This window comes from Sceloporus undulatus, chromosome 4, assembly GCF_019175285.1.
Source record: "Sceloporus undulatus isolate JIND9_A2432 ecotype Alabama chromosome 4, SceUnd_v1.1, whole genome shotgun sequence".
NCBI lineage: Eukaryota > Metazoa > Chordata > Lepidosauria > Squamata > Phrynosomatidae > Sceloporus > Sceloporus undulatus.
Window position 1 is genome coordinate 9,522,574 of NC_056525.1, and position 20,042 is coordinate 9,542,615.

Below are 20,042 nucleotides of genomic sequence, written 5' to 3' on the forward strand. Positions count from 1 at the left end.
CATCACTTTTTCCAAAAATGGGTTTGGAAGCATTGCAACTGTGCCTGAGAGGCTCCCCCCTCTTTATCCCTTGGTGATGCATTTTGGTTTTTGCATTTTGCAAAAAGCAATTTTTTTTGCAATGGAATGCAAAATGCAAAAACCAAAATGCATCACCAAGGGATAAAGAGGGGGGAGCCTCTCAGGCCACAGTTGCAATGCTTCAACCCCCCCCCCCCAAAGATGCACCCCCCAGTATTTCTGCAAATAAGACCTTCAGGAAGAATAGACTCATTTGTTTTACATGAGAAAGAAAGAATAGAACCCCCTTGCAACCTCCCCCCCAAAAGTCCTTGATCTATAATCACCACACCAAGTTGCGCAGGTGTTTATTGTGGTTGTGGGGTGAAAGGGAGAAGAGTCACAAGCCAGGTTGATGCTGTTAAGCCTTTGCATGGTCCAGACTCTCATCAGCGACCTTTTTGGGGGTCTGGGTCAGTCCTCTTTCAGGCCATGGTGTGGTGTGTGGCTGTGGGTATCTGTGGCCAGGTTGCTTGGCTCTCCAAAAATAAAAATAGAAGTCTACATTTGCATTTGCATAATAGACCCCCCTCCCCCCCCCATACACACATCATCTTTGCTTTTGAAGCAAAGATTTTTCTCTCTATGCAGTCTGGTCCATTTGACCTTATTCTATCCTTCCCCCTCTTTTCACTCCCATTAGGGAACTCATTGGGGAGAAGGGCCAGATAGAAATCTTACAAACAAACAAACAAACAAACAAATATACCCACAAAAACCCAAATAAATATATAATGGGTAGATTCCAAAACCAAATCGACCCAAACTGATTATTGAGTTGTTTATTATTTAGGTTTTTTTTTTGGTGTGGATATATTTATTTATTTACCAAACCATTTCAACTTTGATTTTGCATTTGTGTGTGATTCTGGTTGGCATCAGAATGAAAGTTGTGTTTTCATAATAATAATAATAATATATAATAATAATTAAATATTAAACTATTATTAATATAATAATAATTAATAATACTAATAATAAATAATAATAATAATAGGATCAGCTTTGCTTTTTTGCATTTAAGTTGGACCAAGCATGCTTTCCCCTCTGCCAGAGATTACACGCCCAGCTAAGAAATAGTCCAGAAATGTCCAGGTTGGGTCCTTCGGGTTTAAAAATAGCCCCTGGCAGAAGGGCCAGGCGATGGGGCAGGAAGGGAGGGTGCCTTTGGCACTGGGCACCTCTGGCATGTGGGTGCCAGCAGATAATGAAAACCCAAGGGAGAGGTTCCCTCTAGTCCCCTGGCCTCAAAATGTCTGAATAACCTTTGAAATAAAATTATGTCCATTGGCATACTGAGGTAGACCTCTGATAAAAGTCCTTCATAAGAGCAGAGAAGAGCAGGGATTTCTTTGCATGCCGATTGAGAGGCTTCTGGAAGCAGATTTGCTGCTTCTTTTCCCCGCCTGACATTTGGTAACTTGCGCTATGAAAAGGAATAAATATGATGACAGTATTTTTGGAGTGCTGTTGGCAACATCGGGGTCTTCACCTTTATGTGGGTTCATGTGCCCTAGCTTCCGAAGGAGAGGAGCAGTTTTGCGTTCTTAAAGTAAAGCAAGACCAAGATTTTGGTGATCCATTGGTTTTACTCTACTTACAGTTGGCCCTTCTTATTCATGATTTTTTTATACTGGATTCAAGCATCCACTGGTTTGAAAATGTTCAAAAAAAGTATAAATTTCAAATATCAAAGTTTTTGTTTTCCATTTTTTTAAGGGCACCATTTTGCCATGTTTATATTTATGGACTTGAGCATACACGGATTTTGTTATCACATGGGATCTTGGAACCAAACCTCAGTGTATAACAAGGGTCCACTGTATTTGCTTTTACCACATTAGTTTGCATCATCATTATCTATTGGTTTTAATCATCAATGATTTACACGATATTAATTGCATCGATCGATCTATCTATCTATCTATCATCTATCATCATATCTATACTATCTATCGGTTATCTATCTATCTATCTATCTATCTATCTATCTATCTATTTTACACTATATTGGTTTACCACTGTCGCTAGTTTGCATCTGTCTATCTGTCTGATTTACACCTATACTACAGTATTAGTTTACCACTATATAATGTTTCTATCTCTCTATCATCTAGCATCATTCACCACATAAACCACACTTAGGAACATCTTTAGAACAGAATCACAAAATGGAGTTTTTTATCATGACCAGTTCCCTCTTTGGTGTAATACGGCAGTGTAATTTTATAAAAGAAGATTTATAGCTGGTACACTATATGCCTTGCCTCTTTTGATGTGATGTCTATATTGCCCATGATTATCTTGGGGTCAGGACCCAATCCCTCCCCTACGGTGAACCTAGGCACAGCTGGTTCAGGGAAAAGCATGGGAGCTATTTCTGTCTCTTTCCATTTGTGGACACCATATTGTCCCTTTTTGAGACCCGCTGCTGGGAAATTCCTAAGTAGATTTGAGTATTGCATAGGAAGGAAAAGGAAAAGAAACCTTTATGTTTTTATTGCTTAGAAAATAATGCCTGTTATAGAGTAGAATGGAGGAGACTTGATGAAATGCCTGAGATTTTTTTCAAAAGACCAGACACAAATGCTTTTTAGGGTGAAAGTGTGATCCTATAAAACACCCTCTCCCTTTAAGAGTAAAGAGAGCAGCTGACTACTTGGGTGAGGTAAGACACCTATGATCATAAGGTTTTCAGCTCTAAAAATAGGGTGGTTTTGTTTTTCAGTTTTGGATAGAAAAGAGGAGGTGACGCAAATTATCGTTATTATTATTGATTGGCAACTTGATGGTCAACATAGCCACCTGCAAGGTGGAGATTAGAAAGCTGTGAAGCAGATTTTAGGAATTTCAGAAATACGGTTCCTTCTTGGCAGGTTTCTCATCGACTCCTGTTTTGGATTAATGTGTTAGGTTTGCCCTTGAAAATGTTCTGAAGCTCCGAATTTTCCTGTAGCATCCTGGCTGGTTTGCTTAGATTGGAGCCATGTTACATTCGTTCTCAAAAAGCTGCAATGGCCTGCTTATCGCTCTCAAACTCAATTCAGTGTGCCTTTGCTTCTGTTTAACCCCACAGCTTGAGGCCCATAGAAGCCTTCTCCCATATTAACCTGCCCAGATATTAAGATAGTCAGGCTATTTTGCTAAGAATTAGTTTTAAAAATCACAAAAATAGGGTCTTTTCTATGACAGCTCCCTGATTTTGTTATAAACCTCCTAAGGGAAGTACTTTGGACACTAACTTGTTTTTTTCAGTGCCAATTTAAATCTATTGCCCAGGCATCTGGGGGAAAATACAATTTTGTAATGATTAAATAGTGTAATTTTTAAGTTTGTGTTTATGTTTGGTGGTTCTGTTTTGTCTTTTAAAAAGTGTTGATATGTTGTTCTTGAACACTTTTTCCTGGATGAAGGGGGCAATTGTATCGGTGTTCAGAATAAATGAACAAAATCAATTGCAGACAAAAATCCTTCTGTCTGCCCTACATTCGACCTGCTGTTATTAGGGAAGATCTAATGCCTAAAGTCCAGGCTTAGGGCATTACAGGGAAACCCAGATATAGTGTCTATGGGACACGAAGGTGGAAGGGCTCGGGTTTGTGCGGATGGCGGTTGTGTTGTGTTCTTGTTGTCTTGGCGACACTTGATCTCCTCCTCCTCTTTTGCCCTCTCCTTTGCAGCAGCCTCCTCCGGTCGCAGCTGCTGCTGCTCAGTTTTCCATCCTTTTAGCTATGCTAAGCACAAGCCCAGATCGAGAGGAAACATGGGGAAGAGAGAAGACCCATATCAACATTGTTGTCATTGGACATGTGGACTCTGGAAAATCTACCACCACCGGCCATCTGATCTACAAGTGTGGAGGGATTGACAAAAGGACCATTGAGAAATTTGAGAGGAAGCTGCAGGTAAGCCTGTGCATGCAACCATAAAAGTTTGACCTTCAGGTTTTGACCTTCTTTTCTTCTCTGGCATGAAAATGAAAGATGAAAATGCAACTGAACCTTCTGTAAGCATCTCCCAGGTCTAGAAAATTCTCTGGTGCCGATGAATCTCCCTTGTTTTCCCTCTGACTCCATGATATTCTTTCCCTAGTCTGTCTCCTCTCTCTCCATCCATCCATCCATCCATCCACCCATCCATCCCATCCAACTCACTCTTTTCCTTCTTTCTTCCTAATCAGTATCTGATAGGCACATTCAATCAGCTCTTTCATCTTTGTTCTGATCTGTCAGACCCACCGCATGTGATGTGTTGTATTATGGTGATATATTCCTGTTTATGGTTCAGATCTTTTGTTTGTGTAAGCACCTGTATAGTCTAACTGTGGGTTAGGTGTGATTGTAAGACAGCCTCCTAGTGTTAGAACAGCTAGTGGGGTTGAGTTTCAAAGCAATGGACTTTGATTTGGAATTGGGAAACCACCCTGCTTTTGCAACTGATGCTTGTAGTAATGTGTTCCCTTTAGCTGTTGAAAAAAATGTTGTTTTAAATGTGATGCCTGGTAGTAAATCTGAAATAATCTTCTCCTCCTCTACCTCATCCTCCTTTTTTGGTAAACCCCAGAGAAAAAACAATTCTGTGCCAACAAAAACAGTATTAGCATTAGGCAAAACGTAATATAATTTCCTTTTTATATTGCATTATTTATTTTACATTCTTTCCATTTTTTAACATTTTAAATTTTGCAATAGCAATCTAAGATATCACGAACACCCTATCTATTCACCAGAATCTGACAATTTCCAGCAGGTTTTGTCTTCTAGATTATTTTTGCACCTACGAAGACTAGAGGCTTGCTCCTTCCTTCCTTCCTTCCTTCCTTCCTTCCTTCCTTCCTTCCTTCCTTCGATAAAGTTGGGATCTCACCAAACTGAAGCCTGTACCTGGTGACACATCTGATTAACTGTTTGGAAAAGACCATAAGGTCCAGATTCATCTCTTTGTGTGACACAATGTGCTTTGGTATGAAAAATATCCTAGTTTCCGTCCCTAACATCTCTGATCTGTAGGAAGATGGGAAATTCTCCCTCAGAATTGTGGTCCAGTCAGCAAGACAATACTGCAGCTAGATGGAGAAACACTTGACTCATTGTAAGGCACACAACCAAACTTGAAGGCATAGAACACAGCAGCAGCAAAGGTTGGAGGTCTGCACTTGGCCATCCATGATCAGGGAGTATTCCTCAATCCCACATGGGTTGAGGGTCAAATCCTGAGCATGAATAAGGCAAACCATCTATACCACCCCTTCAAGGAAATTTTGTTAAGTCCATATAACAAAGGCAATGCGTACATTATGAAACACTGGAGTCAGGCAATTCATAAGTAAGGTCCCTATCTGCAGTGCTGGAAAAATTACTTCTTTGGTTAACTCTTCCCAGAATCTCTAGGCTATTCCAATACTAAAGTAGCTTCTGGGGGAGGCTGGTGTTGTGTTGGAATAAAAGCTGCTGCCCTAAACCTTTCTTCCTCCTTTTACACTTCCTAAAAAGGCAACCCTACATGGTTGATTTTGATCTCATCCACCACTAGCCCAAGCTCCGATATAGAAATACTTTCTGGTGGTTGCTTGGCACTATGCACGTAGTCTGTGGCAGGACACATTCCCTTCCGCTAGGGAGTCCATTGGGATAGCCCTTAAGAGTTGAGGATTAGTATCTGTTAGTCTACAAACCAGTTGGCTATCACTGTTGGTTAACAATCAGATGATCCATGCATTGATGAACAAGTACAGATGGGCAGTGTGATGAAGGCAGATGAAGTTAAGCCTCTCCCAAAACTGATAGCCATCCAAATTTTGCCTTCAGTTTTCCATGACCCTTCACAATGGGCAAGGTTAGCTAGGGCAGAGGGAAGTTTAGTCCACAAATATGAGTACCTGCATCAGATTGGGAAGGCTGGATAAAGGAATCGAAGGGAAAGGAAAGGCGGTCAAGCAAGATGCAAATGCAAACAAAACATCTGCATACAATAAGGTGACCTTTCAGTATCATTATTATATTGTTTCCTTTGGGTGTTGATATCAATAGGTCCACATTCAATGAGTCTGTTCTTTTAGACGGGTGTGCCATGCAGCTGGAACTGCTGTCGCTTTGTGTTAGCCATATCAATACTGTAAATTGGGCATCTTCGTGCTTCAACATTTAAACTGGTTTAAAGCTGCATCAGCCATCATGACATATTATGAATCAGGGGATGGTTTTGTGAGGGGGCTTGGATATTCACATATAAAAATTGTGAAAAATATCAAAGCTTCCGGAAGCTATGATGATCAGTTGCTCAAGATGTCTGAGTACAGCGCCTGACATTTTGCATCAGGGCATGGGAATGTCACAGGGACTTCTTTCTAGAAACAAAATCATAATGCATTTTCTCTTAGTCAAGTAGATAACACTGTGACTAGTCGGGGTACATACCTCGCTTTGCGGTGCGCTGCCGCGCCGCCCGTAGGTCCGCGGGGGGAGCCGGAGCCTTCACACGCGACCGACTCCCGCTCGGACCGAAAAAAGAAGCTCCAAAATGGAGCTTCTTTTTAAGTCGGTTTGCGACGTAGCGAGGCGCAGGGGCGCACTCACTACGTTCACAAGCCCGCGACAAGTACGGACGCTCAGCGTCCGATACGTAAAGATGGCGGCACCACGTATGACAGGGCGCCGCCCTCTTGTACGTATTCAATAGTACTAGGGTTGGGTGTTGTGGAAGCACCGCCCCTTCCTAACCTAGTACTATTGATGACGTACTATTGGCGGTCTGTAAACCGCCTATATGTCCTTGCTTCAGATGTTAACCTATGGACTGAAACGTAAGAATATTTCAAAATGGCCACACTACCTCTTCCCTGCCAGGCCTTGAAGATCAGCACCCTGCCATATAGGCTTCCTTCTTCCTTCCTCCTTCCTCTCCTTCCTTCCTTCCTCTTCCTTCCTTCCTCCTCTTCCTTAAATCATTCTTGGACATTGGGCTGATCCATAGAAATCCTCTTGTTCAGTAATTATAAAGGGAAATGAAAGCTACTCTGCAATGAGGACATTTTGTGGCTGTTGAGTCATGACCAGCTTTTCTTCCTCCCCCTTTATTTTGCTTCAACATCCAGCCTAATAAAGGTCATAGAATCATAGAGTTGGAAGAGATCACAAGGGCCATCCAGTCCAACCCCTGCCCCTGCAGGAAATCCAAAATAAAGCATCCCCACGATGGCATCCAGCCTCGTTTGAAACCTCCAAGGGGGAGACTCACTAACTACGAGGGAGTTTGTTCCACTGTCGAACAGCCCTTACTTTCATGGAAGTTCCTCCTTGTTGAGGTTAGAATCTCTTTCTTTAGGTGTTCTAGAGAGACCTGACAGCTTGCTTGTTGCACATGTAAAGTTTATTTTGTGGCTTCTTGGGACAGAGACTAACTTTTTATACTCACACAAACTCCATGCATTTTAAGGTGCTATGTCTAATAATAACTAATCTGATGTATCTCAGGTTTTGGTAGTGGGCACTTCTGTTTTCAGTCGAGCCTTGGGTCTGACACTTTGCGGCTGAGATTCTTACAAGAAATGACAGATCAGTTCATATTCCCTGACATGGTACCCTCCCTGAGTTATTGGCTTATAGTCTTTTTCCATCCCTATCCAGCATGGCCTTTGGTAATGTTAGGGTTACAGAAGTTGTAGTCTAGCATGCCTAGAGAGGACCATTTTGGGCGGCTAGCCTTGGTATGACTCTTCGAATGCCTTTTTTGGTTCTTACCAAGAGTTGGCAATGACATTGTGATTTGTTTTGCCTCAGTGCCACATTGAGACCTCGGGAGAAAGGTGGGATATAATCCTATGGTTGAATGATATTTGGAGGTCCTGAACATGGAAGCTTGTAATGCAAGTTTGAGAATCATTCAGTTGTGTGCTTCAGTCTCTTTCCAACTTATTGCAGCCTTATCGTGGGAGATCCTGTTTAACTCTTCAAATAAAAATTTAGAAAACTTAGACCACCCAAAGCTTGTGAACACCACTTTGACCTTCCTTCTAGGGGTATGTAAGCAGCAATCCCAGTATAAATTGTAAATTGCGTGCGGGATCAAATGAACTTATGATTGTAAATGGGTTTATTTATTTATAAGTGGCCTTTCAATCAAATTCCATTTACCAGAATAGGTTGTGGTAGTGGAGTTAGTGCATGAAACCCAATGGGTGACCTTGGCCAAGTCACATCTCTCAGCCTCAGGGACAGCCATGGCAACAACGCCTCTGACACAAATCTTTTCCATAAAACTCATGATAGGTTTTTCTTTAGGTTGCTTTAATCAGGAATTACTTGAAGGTACACAACAACAACAAGAAGCTTGTAGTAGTAGCACCCTTAGCCTTCTATTCTGGTTCTCAAACATAACACACAGTTTGGTAGTTTCTTAGTCTTATGTATAGACAGCTTCTTTTGCTTCTCCAGTCCCAGGGCAACTGGATTGGTACAGTGGAATATTCTTTCTGGCAGCTGGAGAAAAGCCAAAGTTTGTTGTAGCTAGCCTTCATCAACTGATGGATGGCGTCATGTGATTGTCTTTTGCCCAAATATATTTTCGAGATCAGAGAGTCAACTTCCTTTGGCCCATTGATCACCGGCTGATGGCCGGAAGATTGGTGCTTCTTTCCATTCCTTTGGTATGTTGGAGCCATGTTCTCAAACCTCTACTAACCTCTGAAACATCCCTTTCCTCATCCATAGATACCATAACCAAGCTTGTGATCTCTGTGATTGGAATGGAATTGGAAGCATATTTCACATTTAGGAAGCTGAGTTTTCTTTGGGAAATATAGAAAGTTTCTGTCCTTCAGGTGCTAAGATAGGCATGGAAAAATGTGGGCAGCCATGATTCTTGCAATCCCAGGGCCAGGGAAGTGGATGGGTGCCTTTTAGAGATAAAGGGCACAGCATGATTGAAATAGAAGGTAAAATATGGTTCAGACATAAATTAAGATAAATGGGTCACAGAACCTTCCCTTTCTTGGTGACCAATTTTATTTATGCGTTAACAGAATATGCAGGCCACATAAGATGTATCTTATTTGTCACCAGGCAACTTTGACATTTGGTTTTCCTGTTAATGGGAGACCTTTGGTCTGCAAACAGACAGCCATGGCTCCTTGCTTGTATCAATCCACACTGGTGTGGTCTTTCTCTTTTCCTACTGCCTTCCACTTTTTCCCAGTCAATTACTGTTTTTTTTCAGTGTGTTATGTCTTCTTATGATATGTCCAAAGCTGACAGCCACAGTTTAGTTGTCTTTGGTTACTTGTGAGAGTTTAGCTTGAGTTGCTCTGGTCCATTCATTTGGTGCTTTTTGGCAGTCCATGGCTATCTGAGAACCTCTCCTCCAGTATCACATTTTCATATGAGTTGATTTTCTCCATCAGCTTTCTTCACTGTCCCAGCTTTCACACCCATACAATAGAAATGGAAATTATTGGTTGGACTGATTCTGATTTGACTTTATTAATACATCTTTACTTTGAGGATCTTACCAGTTCCTATGTCTCCCTTTCTAAGTCTTCTGATTTTTTGACTACAGTCTCCATTTTGGTTAACAACTGAGAAAAAATACATTTATGAAATGTGTAGCAACCCTTCTGATTTCTTTGCTTGCCTTGTAATTGCTCATTACGCGCCAAGGGGCCCTGGCAGAAGTCTCTGTGCATAGAAAATAGAAATGGCATTTCATAATCCTGTCGTTACTGATCATACCCCCACAGCCTGACTTCTTTATAAGAACTAAGAGAGGAAACACAGTAAATTTGGTATGCCACCTTTGCTGCTGCTCCTAAAAGATAATTGATATATTTCCAAAGAAAGATTCTTTGCGTGAAATTGCAAATGCTGTTGGTCCCCAGACTGTTTTGATCCATGCCTTAGCCTTGAAGTAATTGTCATAATGCGGACTTGCTTTGTTGATTCTCTTTTGCCTCTTGTGAACTTGGGAAATAATATCATACACTCTATTTTTTTATTATTCATCTCCTCTGTGTTTTTCTTTTCTTTTCTGACAACCTTGCCTTTGTGGCTTCCTTGCTGTGTTTACCTTGCTTGCTTAGATACATGCCTAGTAACCCAGCTCTCCTCTTTGTTTAACAATGACATCATTTCTATATAGAAAAGTGATGCCTATTGTCCAGTTACTCTACTTATTGTGTTATCTAGAGTTCTGATCTGTGAATATGCTAGCAAGCCTAAAAAGGCTCTGGAGCTTGCTCATGAATCATGTGCAGATCCTGAGGCTTCCTTTTTGGGGGCACTGAAAAAGATATTGGAACATTTTAAAGACTTTGGCTCTTACTGGTCTTTTCAGAATAAGGCGTTTTAGGTAGTTCAGGTTGAGCATCCCTTTTAAATTTTTAAATGCTTCAAATTAGTATTTTATGGATGGGGGTAACTTTATAAGGGTTTTACACCTGCTGTTGGCACTCCCTATCTTCTCCAGATTGCAAAATGAGTATTTACTACCCACCTAATTAATAGGACTGTTAAAATAGTACTATAAATGGTTCATCACTGATTGCATAGTCTTTTTTGTTCTATTATTTAGGTTGTCTCACCATCATGATAGCTAGATATTTTAACACTCAAAATTAAAGGTTGAATTTTGATGTATCAAAACACCTAAATGAATGGGCAGAACTATTACAAATAGTAGAAGAGTCATATCAGCACTGATGCAAAGAGACCTTTTTGTCATTAGTATTCAGGCTTGTCTCCTCCATCATGACACGCTACGGGATTTCAAAAAAAATAAATTAAACGGGGAATTTTGAAAAGTATTAAATATATCTAAATGAACAGGCATATTAAACATAATACGAGAAAAAATTCAGCACTGAGTTACAAGAGACTTTTTTCATCCTACATACTTCATATATATCTTGCTATGAATTTCAACAAAAATAACACTAACAGGCGGAGTTTGAAAGGTAAATGCAGTCAGAGGAAAGGCGGGCCAGGTTTTCCAACAATGATCTGATCAAATATGTTGCCTTCGGATGCGTACCAGCAAAAGAAAGCCAGGTGAGATTCTGATCCTTCTAAAAACGGATACTGCTACTTACTTTAAATCAGCCAGAGGAGCCCTTTTGTCACCACCTTCACTGGCACAGCAGACTACTGCAGCAAGGATGTGAACTTGCAATACTACGCCAATGACGGTGCTTCCAGACTCCATTTGCTAAAATGCTGGGGTTGTAGAAGAGAGTACGACCTTTCACATCAGTTGCATTGGTAAGGAAACGGGAGGGCGCTGCTGTCTCCTCAAAGATTTCAAAGGGTCGTTCCTAAACCAGGAATTTTTTAAAAGGAATAAAAGATAATGGGAAGAGGATTTTAGCTTGAGAACAGAGCGATAGCACAAGTTGGGAAGGACTTATCTTTCCTTCTTCCTTTGTAACAAACCATCCTTTGTGCGCCTTCACAATCATGGGACTGCTCTTTATGTCCAGGCCAAAATCTAGAAATATCAGACCATGTAAAGAGGCATTACTGGCTAAGCTAGGAAAAGCCAACGCTTCTTTTTTTGGCCTGACCAGTTTCTTGGCGTAATTGAACTCAGCCCGGTGGAAACGGTGTGTGTGTGCTGAGAGCAGCAGAGAGAGAGCAAACAAAGAGCGTGAGGTACTGCACAGCTAAACTGAGGGGTTGTCATTGCCTCAAGTGATGCATGAACAGCCAACAATTCAGAAGTGTGTTCCACTTTTCTTGAAAAGGCAGACCAGTTTTGTTCGAAAACGTAGTGCACCCTTGCTGTGTCTGGGAGCAGCGACTGTATAAGACGATTGCATTCTGTTAATTATAATTAATTTCATAATTTTTTGTTTGTTGCAAAAGAGTGGGGGAGTAGACGGAGCAGACAACGGTCTCAAGAGATCCCGTGGGAACCATCACTAGGAATCCTTCAGCAATACCCTCCATATTAACGATAATCTTCTATACGCGAGAGGCGCACACTAGGACCAATTCCACAATAGTTGTGCTATGCGAAGAGATAACTGGGAAAGCAAGAGCGCTATAGCACATCTATAGTTCGGCACAGCAACAATTGCGGTTGTAATGAAGAACCAAACATGAAATATTGTCGATGTCCGCGTACCAAACCTGACGCATTGCTGTATGTCGTATATCGTGATTGGATGTTTTCGCACACACGTGTCACTCTTGCGCTGCTGCAGCATACCTGAACAAATCATAGTCCGTCCCAAAACAGACAAAACTAAACAAGTTGTATTTAACAACATGCATCTATACAGTTACAACTAAAATACAGCGCTCCTCCATTCTCACAGGACTTGACGGTCCCACGGTCTTGAAATCACGGTGGGGCGACTTCTGTTATTTCCAATGCACTGTGCCCCCTGAGGGCATGTGCCCCTTATTCAAGCAGCTATGAGGCTTGGAATATTGGCAAGTCTCTGTTTCGCAGGGGGTCTCGAACAGACCAGCAAAACCGGAGAGCCGACTGTAGGCTGCCCTATACCTCACCAATAACAAAGCAATCTACTCGAAAACGCATCCTAGCAAGAGAGTGAATTGCCTCTGCCTGAAGTGCAGTCTGGGCAGAAACTCCCCAATAGTGCCAAATGCCATCATTATTAGCTCCTATGCCTTTATGAAGCGCTATTGACACAACTGTCCGTTCAACGGCTTCACTGTTAACAAAGACAGTTACTGGGACAGTTCCAGGTTATTATGGCGAGAAGTCAATGGAACATGAGCCATGACGGTCGGTGATGAAAATCTTCATGTGACTGTGCTGTAATGATGGGAGCATATTCCGCTTCTCCCGTTTCATAGCCCCGTGTGATCCATCTCCATCTGGCAGTGCTGTTTACAGACAGCCAAAAGGTATTGATGAGGAATAAAACCACACAAGCCAGCCAGGAGACCTGCAGGCGGTGCTTTTGCCCGAGCACAATGGGACAAGCAGCAAGATTCTACTCCTTTCTCTTCCTCCAGTAGATTGAGGGCAGAGTCCTTTTTGCACCAGTGAACTCACTTTGCGGCAGTTGGAAACAAGCTGCGGGACAAAGAGGGACGGCGGAGAGAGACATCGGGACGTTTGAAAAGCAAACTGAAAACAATGCGGACAATAAAAGGATAATTGGTGGTGCCCCTGACAAATATGGGGCATGCGTACCCAGTTGGACCCTCCATATCCCCACAGATTTGTAATCCAGGAGTTAAGCATCCACGGCCTTGAAAACTATTTAAAAACACTATAAATTCCAAAAAGCAAACCTGATTTTGCCAATTCATATAAGGGGCACCACTCCTGTGCCATTGTATTCAATGGGACCGAGCATCCACGGATTTTGGTATCCACGGCGGGTCCGGAACCAACACCACACAACCACGATACCAAAGTCCCACTAAATTATGGTGGCTGCGGAATATGTATTTTGGCAGACGCGCACCAGAACTTCTGCCATGAGAGTTTGAAAAATTGTACAGATGCAAATCCCAGCATTCCAAGGATGTTGCCCATGGCACGTAAAGGGAAATGGTCAGTGCTATAATCTCACCTGAGATGTCTACAAAGCAACGAAGAAAGAAACTCCGTTCAACAGGAAAAACGGATCCTGCACAAAATAAATCATATATGCTCAAGTTACAGGGCCTCTAAACATCCATAAAAAAATACCCTGCCTACGTCAATTTAGCGGAACAGAAACACCCTACTAACAATCCCTGAATCTGGGCAAAAAAGGGGGATATAAGAAACAATACATAAAAATAAAAAATCTATACATAAAAGTGGGGAAGGAGAGACGGGAAGAATTGGAATGTCGTTCTGCCAGCCCTCACCAATTGCAGCGCAAACACCGTGCGGATATTCTGCAAAGAGGAAAATTGATAATCCAAGGTCGTGGGGAGGCGATACAAAATACGGATGAGCAGAGGAGAAGGTAAAAGAAAGAAGGGAACAGATTCGGGGGGGCGGCAAAGTATATGTGTGTTGGAATCCGTAGTTAACTATATAAAAAGTTTAATCATCCATGAAAGGAACGCGCTGAAAGAGGGATAAGAAGGTGGAGACGAGAGCGTATCTGAGAACATATGACGAATCGTGGGCAAAACAGAGTGAGAGAACGTATGGGACGGAAACAAGAGAGGGAATAGAAGGAGCAAAGAAAGACGGAGCGGCAGCAATAAGAGTGTATGAGAGGAGCGGAACCAGGGGAGAAAGATGGACAAAGGGGGAAACGCAGTTGATCGGACGAAGTAACGCTGGTGGATAATAACACACAAGCGCGAAGGAGGAAAGTGGAGGGCAAATATGGAGAAGGTTGATAAAGTAAATTGAATGTGCTGAAAAACGTATTATCAGTCGGTGGTAGAGATTGAAGGATCGTTGTGGCTGGGAAATTAAGTATTGTCTCCGGTATGCCATCAATGATGGATACAGTATAACTTGGGCTCCCCCCCAGCTGCACCTGCCCCCGTGTTAGGGCGAACAGGACCCCTGTCGAAAGTGGGGAGAAAAATACAAATTAAAACAAAAAAAATTGATTTTTTTTGCCGAGGAGACCGATTAGGAGGTCTCCAACTTAGGTATTTAAGTTAAATCTGCCTAGATCGTGCCAACGAATCATGCTTGGGGGGGGACGATACAAAGGAGAGAAGCGATGAAAAAGTGGGCGGCGCTGGAGCGAGGGCGGGGTAGGGAAAAGGCTGTGTTCCGCCCCCTTTTCCTTCTCCCTCGATCTAGCTTTGCTTTTTTGCATTTAAGTTGAACCAAGCATGCTTTCCCCTCTGCCAGAGATTGACACGTCCAGCTAAGAAATAGTCCAGAAATAGTCCAGGTTGGGTCATTCGGGTTTTAAAAATAGCCCCTGGCAGAAGGGCCAGGCGATGGGGCAGGAAGGCACCTCTGGCATGTGGGTGCCAGCAGATAATGAAAACCCAAGGGAAGAGGTTCCCTCTAGTCCCCTGGCCTCAAAATGTCTGAATAACCTTTGAAATAAAATTATGTCCATTGGCATACTGAAGGTAGCCCTCTGATAAAAGTCCTTCATAAAGAGCAGCAGAAAGAAGCAGGGATTTCTTTGCATGCAGATTAGAGAGGCTTCTGGAAGCAGATTTGCTGGCTTCTTTTCCCCGCCTGCATTTGGTAACTTTGCATGATATGAAAAGGAATAAATATGATGACAGTATTTTTGGAGTGCTGTTGGCAACATCGGGGTTCTTCACCTTTATGTGAATTTTATAGCTGGTACACTAGATGCCTTGCCTCTTTTGATGTGATGTCTATATCTGCCCATGATATATCTTGGGGTCAGGAGCCAAATCCCTCCCCTACCGTGAACCTAGGCACAGCTGGTTCAGGGAAAAGCATGGGAAGCTATTTCTGTCTCTTTCCATTTGTGGACACCATATTGTCCCTTTTTGAAGACCAGCTTGCTGGGAAATTCCTAAGGTAGATTTGAGTATTGCATAGGAAAAGGAAAAAGAAAACCTTTATGTTTTTATTGCTTAGAAAATAATGCCTGTTATAGAGTAGAATGGAGGAGACTTGATGAAATGCCTGAGATTTTTTTCAAAAGACAGACACAAATGCTTTTTAGGGTGAAAGTGTGATCCTATAAAACACCCTCTCCCTTTAAGAGTAAAGAGAGCAGCTGACTACTTGGGCGAGGTAAGACACCTATGAATCATAAGGTTTCCAGCTCTAAAAATAGGGTTTTTGTTTTTCAGTTTTGGATAGAAAAGAGGTGACGCAATTTATCGTTATTATTATTGATTGGCAACTTGATGGTCAACATAGCCACCTGCAAGTTGGAGATTAGAAAGCTGTGAAGCAGATTGTAGGAATTTCAGAAATACAGGTTCCTTTCTTGGCAGGTTTCTCCCATCGACTCCGTGTTTTGGATTAATGTGTTAAGGTTTGCCCTTGAAAATGGTTCTGAAGCTCTGACATTTTCCTGTAGCATCCTGGCTGGTTTGCTTAGATTGGAGCCATGTTACATTCGTTCTCAAAAAGCTGCAATGGCTGCTTATCTGCTCTCAAACTCAATTCAGTGTGCCTTTGCTTCTGTTTAAAACCCCAAACAGCTTGAGGCCCATAGAAGGCCTTCTCCCATATTAACCTGCCCAGATATTAAGATAGTCAGGCTATTTTGCTAAGAATTTGTTTTAAAAAATCCACAAAAATAGGGTCTTTTCTATGACAGCTCCCTGATTTTAGAATATCCTCCTAAGGGAAGTACTTCGGACACTAACCTTGTATTTTTTCAGTGCCAATTTAAAATCTATTTGCCCAGGCATCTGGGAGAAAATACAATTTTGTAATTGATTAAAATAGTGTAATTTTTAAGTTCTGTGTTTATGTTTGTGTGTTCTGTTTTGTCTTTTAAAAAGTGTTGAATATTTGTTCTTGAACACTTTTTCCTGGATGAAGGGGGCAATTGTATCGGTGTTCAGAATAAATGAACAAAATCAATTGCAGACAGAAAATCCTTCTGTCTGCCCTACATTCGACCTGCTGTTATCTAGGGAAAGATCTAATGCCTAAAGTCCAGGCTTAAGGGCATTACAGGGAAACCCAGATATAGTGTCTATGGGACACGAAGGTGGAAGGGCTCTGGGTTGTGCGGATGGCGTGTTGTGTTGTGTTCTTGTTGCTCTTGGCGACACCTCTGATCTCCTCCTCCTCTTTTGCCCTCTCCTTTGCAGCAGCCTCCTCCGGTCGCAGCTGCTGCTGCTCAGTTTTCCATCCCTTTAGCTACTGCTAAGCACAAGCCCAGATCGAGAGGAAACATGGGGAAGGAGAAGACCCATATCAACATTGTTGTCATTGGACATGTGGACTCTGGAAAATCTACCACCACCGGCCATCTGATCTACAAGTGTGGAGGGATTGACAAAAGGACCATTGAGAAATTTGAGAAGGAAGCTGCAGAGGTAAGCCTGTGCATGCACACATAAAGAATTTGACCTTCAGGTTTGACCTTCTTTTTCTTCTCTGGCATGGAAAATGAAAGATGAAAATGCACTGATCCTTCTGTAAGCATCCTCCCAGGTCTAGAAAATTCTCTGGTGCAGATGATCTCCCTTGTTTTCCCTCTGACTCCATGATATTCTTTCCCTAGTCTGTCTCTCTCTCTCTCTCCATCCATCCATCCATTCATCCATCCATCCATCCATCCATCCATCTTTTCCTTCTTCTTTCCTAATCAGTATCTGATAGGCCACATTCAAATCAGCTCTTCATCTTTGTTCTCATCTGTCAGACACACCTGCATGTGATGTGTTGTATTTATGGTGATAATATTCCTGTTTATGGTTCCAGATCTTTTGTTTGTGTAAGCACCTGTATAGTCTAACTGTGGGTTAGGTGTGATTGTAAGACCAGCCTCCTAGTGTTAGAACAGCTAGTGGGGTTGAGTTTCAAAGCAATGGACCCTTTGATCTTGGAATTGGGAAACCACCCTGCTTTTGCAACTGATGCTTGTAGTAATGTGTTCCTCTTAGCTGTTGAAAAAAAATGTGTTTTTAAAAATGTGATGCCTGGTTATGTAAATCTGAAATAATCTTCTCCTCCTCTACCTCATCCTCCTTTTTTGGTAACCCCAGAGAAAAACAATTCTGTGCCAACAAAAACAGTATTATGCATTAGGCAAAACTGTAATATATTTCTTTTTTTATTGCATTATTTATTTTACATTTCTTTCCATTTTTTAACATTTTAATTTTGCTAATCATATCTAAGATATCACGAAACCCTATTTCTATTCACCAAGAATCTGACAATTTCCAGCAGGTTTTGTTCTTCCTAGAATATTTTTGCACTTACGAAGACTAGAGGCTTGCTCCTTCCTTCCTTCCTTCCTTCCTTCCTTCCTTCCTTCCTTCCTTCGATAAAGTTTGGATTCTCACCAAACTGAAGCCTGTACCTGGTGACACATCTGATTAACTGTTTGGAAAGACCATAAGGTCAAATTCATCTCTTTGTGTGACAAATGTGCTTTGTATGAAAAATATCCTAGTTTCCGTCCATAACATCTCTGATCTGATAGAAGATGGGAAATTCTCCCTTCAGAATTGTGGTCAGTCAGCATAGACAATACTGAGCTAGATGGATGAAACACTTGACTCATTGTAGGCACACAACCACAACTTGAAGGCATAGAACAGCAGCAGCAAGGTATGGAGGTCTGCACTTTGGCCATCCATGATCTAGGGAGTATTCCTCAATCCCACATGTGTTGATGGGTCAAATCCTGAGCATGAATAAGGCAACCATCTATACCATCCCCTTCAAGGAAATTTTGTTAAGTCCATATAACAAAGGCAATGCGTACGTTATGAACACTGGAGTCAGGCAATTCATAAGTAAGGTCCTATCTGCAGTGCTTGGAAAAATTACTTCTTTGGTTAACTATTCCCAGAATCTCTTAGCTGCTATTCCAATACTAAAGTAGCTTCTGGGGATGCTGGTGTGTTGTGTTGGAATAAAAGCTGCTGCCCTAAACCTTTCTTCCTCCATTTTACACTTCCTAAAAGGCACCCTACATGGTTGATTTTGATCTCATTCCACACTAGCCCAATGCTCATTATTAGAAATACTCTTTCTGGTGGTTGCTTGGCACTATGCAGTAGTTCTGTGGCAGGCCACATTTCCCTTTCAGCCTAGGGAGTCCATTGGATATGCCCTTAAGAGTTGAGGATTAGTATCTGTTAGTCTACAAACAGTTGGCTATTCACTGTTGGTTAACAATCAGATGATCATGCATTTGATGAACAAGAGTACAGATGGGCAGTGTGATGAATGGCAGATGAAGTTACAGCCTCTCCCAAAACTGATAGCCATCCAAATATTTGCAGTTCAGTTTTCATGACCCTTCACAATGGGCAATGTTAGCTAGGGCAGATGGGAAGTTTAGTCCAAAATATCAGTACTGCATCAGATTGTGGAAGGCTGGATAAAGGAATAGAAGGGAAAGGAAAGGCGGTAAGCAAGATGCAAATGACAATAATGTGACAGTTTCAGTATCATTATTATATTTGTTTCCTTTGGGTGTATATCAATAGGTCCACATCAATGAGTCTGTTCTTTGAGACAGGGTGTGCCATGCAAGCTGGAACTTGCTGTAGCTTGTGTTAGCCATATCAAATACTGTAAATTGGGCATATCTGTGCTTCAAATTTAAACTGGTTTAAAGCTGCATCAGCCATCATGACATATTATGAAATCAGGGGATGGTGGTTTTGTGAGGGTGCTGGATATTCCATATAAAAAATTGTGAAAAATATCAAAGCTTCCGGAAAGCTATGAATGATCAGTTGCTCAAGATGTCTGAGTGAGCAGCCTGACATTTTGCAATCAGGGCATGTGGAATGTCACAGCGACTTCTTTCTAGAAACAAAATCATAATGCATTTTTCTCTTAGTCAAGTAGATAACCACTGTGATCTATGGCGGGGTACATACCTCCGCTTTGCGGCGCTCTGCCGCCGCCGCCAGTAGGTCCGCGGGGGAGCCGGAGCCTTCACATGGCCCGACTCCCGCGCGGACCGAAAAAGAAGCTCCAAAATGGAGCTTCTTTTTAAGTCGCGTTTGCGACGTAGCGAGGCGCCAGGGGCGCACTCACTACGTCACAACGCCCGCGACAAGTACGGACGCTCAGCGTCCGATACGTAAAGATGGCGGCGCCCGTATGAACAGGGCGCCGCCATCTTGTACGTATTCAATACGTACTAGGGTTAGGGGGGTGCGGAAGCACCGCCCCTTCCTAACCCTAGTACGTATTGATGACGTACTATTTGGCGGTCTGTAAACCGCCTATATGTCCTTGCTTCAGATGTTAACCTATGGACTGAAAACAGTAAGAAATATTTCAAAATGGCCACACCTACATCTTCCCTGCCAGAGCCTTGAAGAGTCAGCAACCTGGCCATATAGGTCTCTTCCTTCCTTCCTTCCTTCCTTCCTTCCTTCCTTCCTTCCTTCCTTCCTTCCTTC

General features: G+C 42.2%; 1 protein-coding gene across 1 annotated transcript in view; it reads left to right on the forward strand.

The window, feature by feature from the left end:
• Positions 1-20,042, forward strand: part of EEF1A2 (eukaryotic translation elongation factor 1 alpha 2) — a 72,153-nt gene that overhangs the window by 224 nt on the left and 51,887 nt on the right. The window contains exon 2 of the mRNA XM_042463391.1: positions 16,755-16,982. Within this exon, the coding sequence (XP_042319325.1) occupies positions 16,839-16,982 (144 nt within the window). The 5' untranslated portion in view covers positions 16,755-16,838. The remainder of the gene's footprint in view (positions 1-16,754; positions 16,983-20,042) is intronic.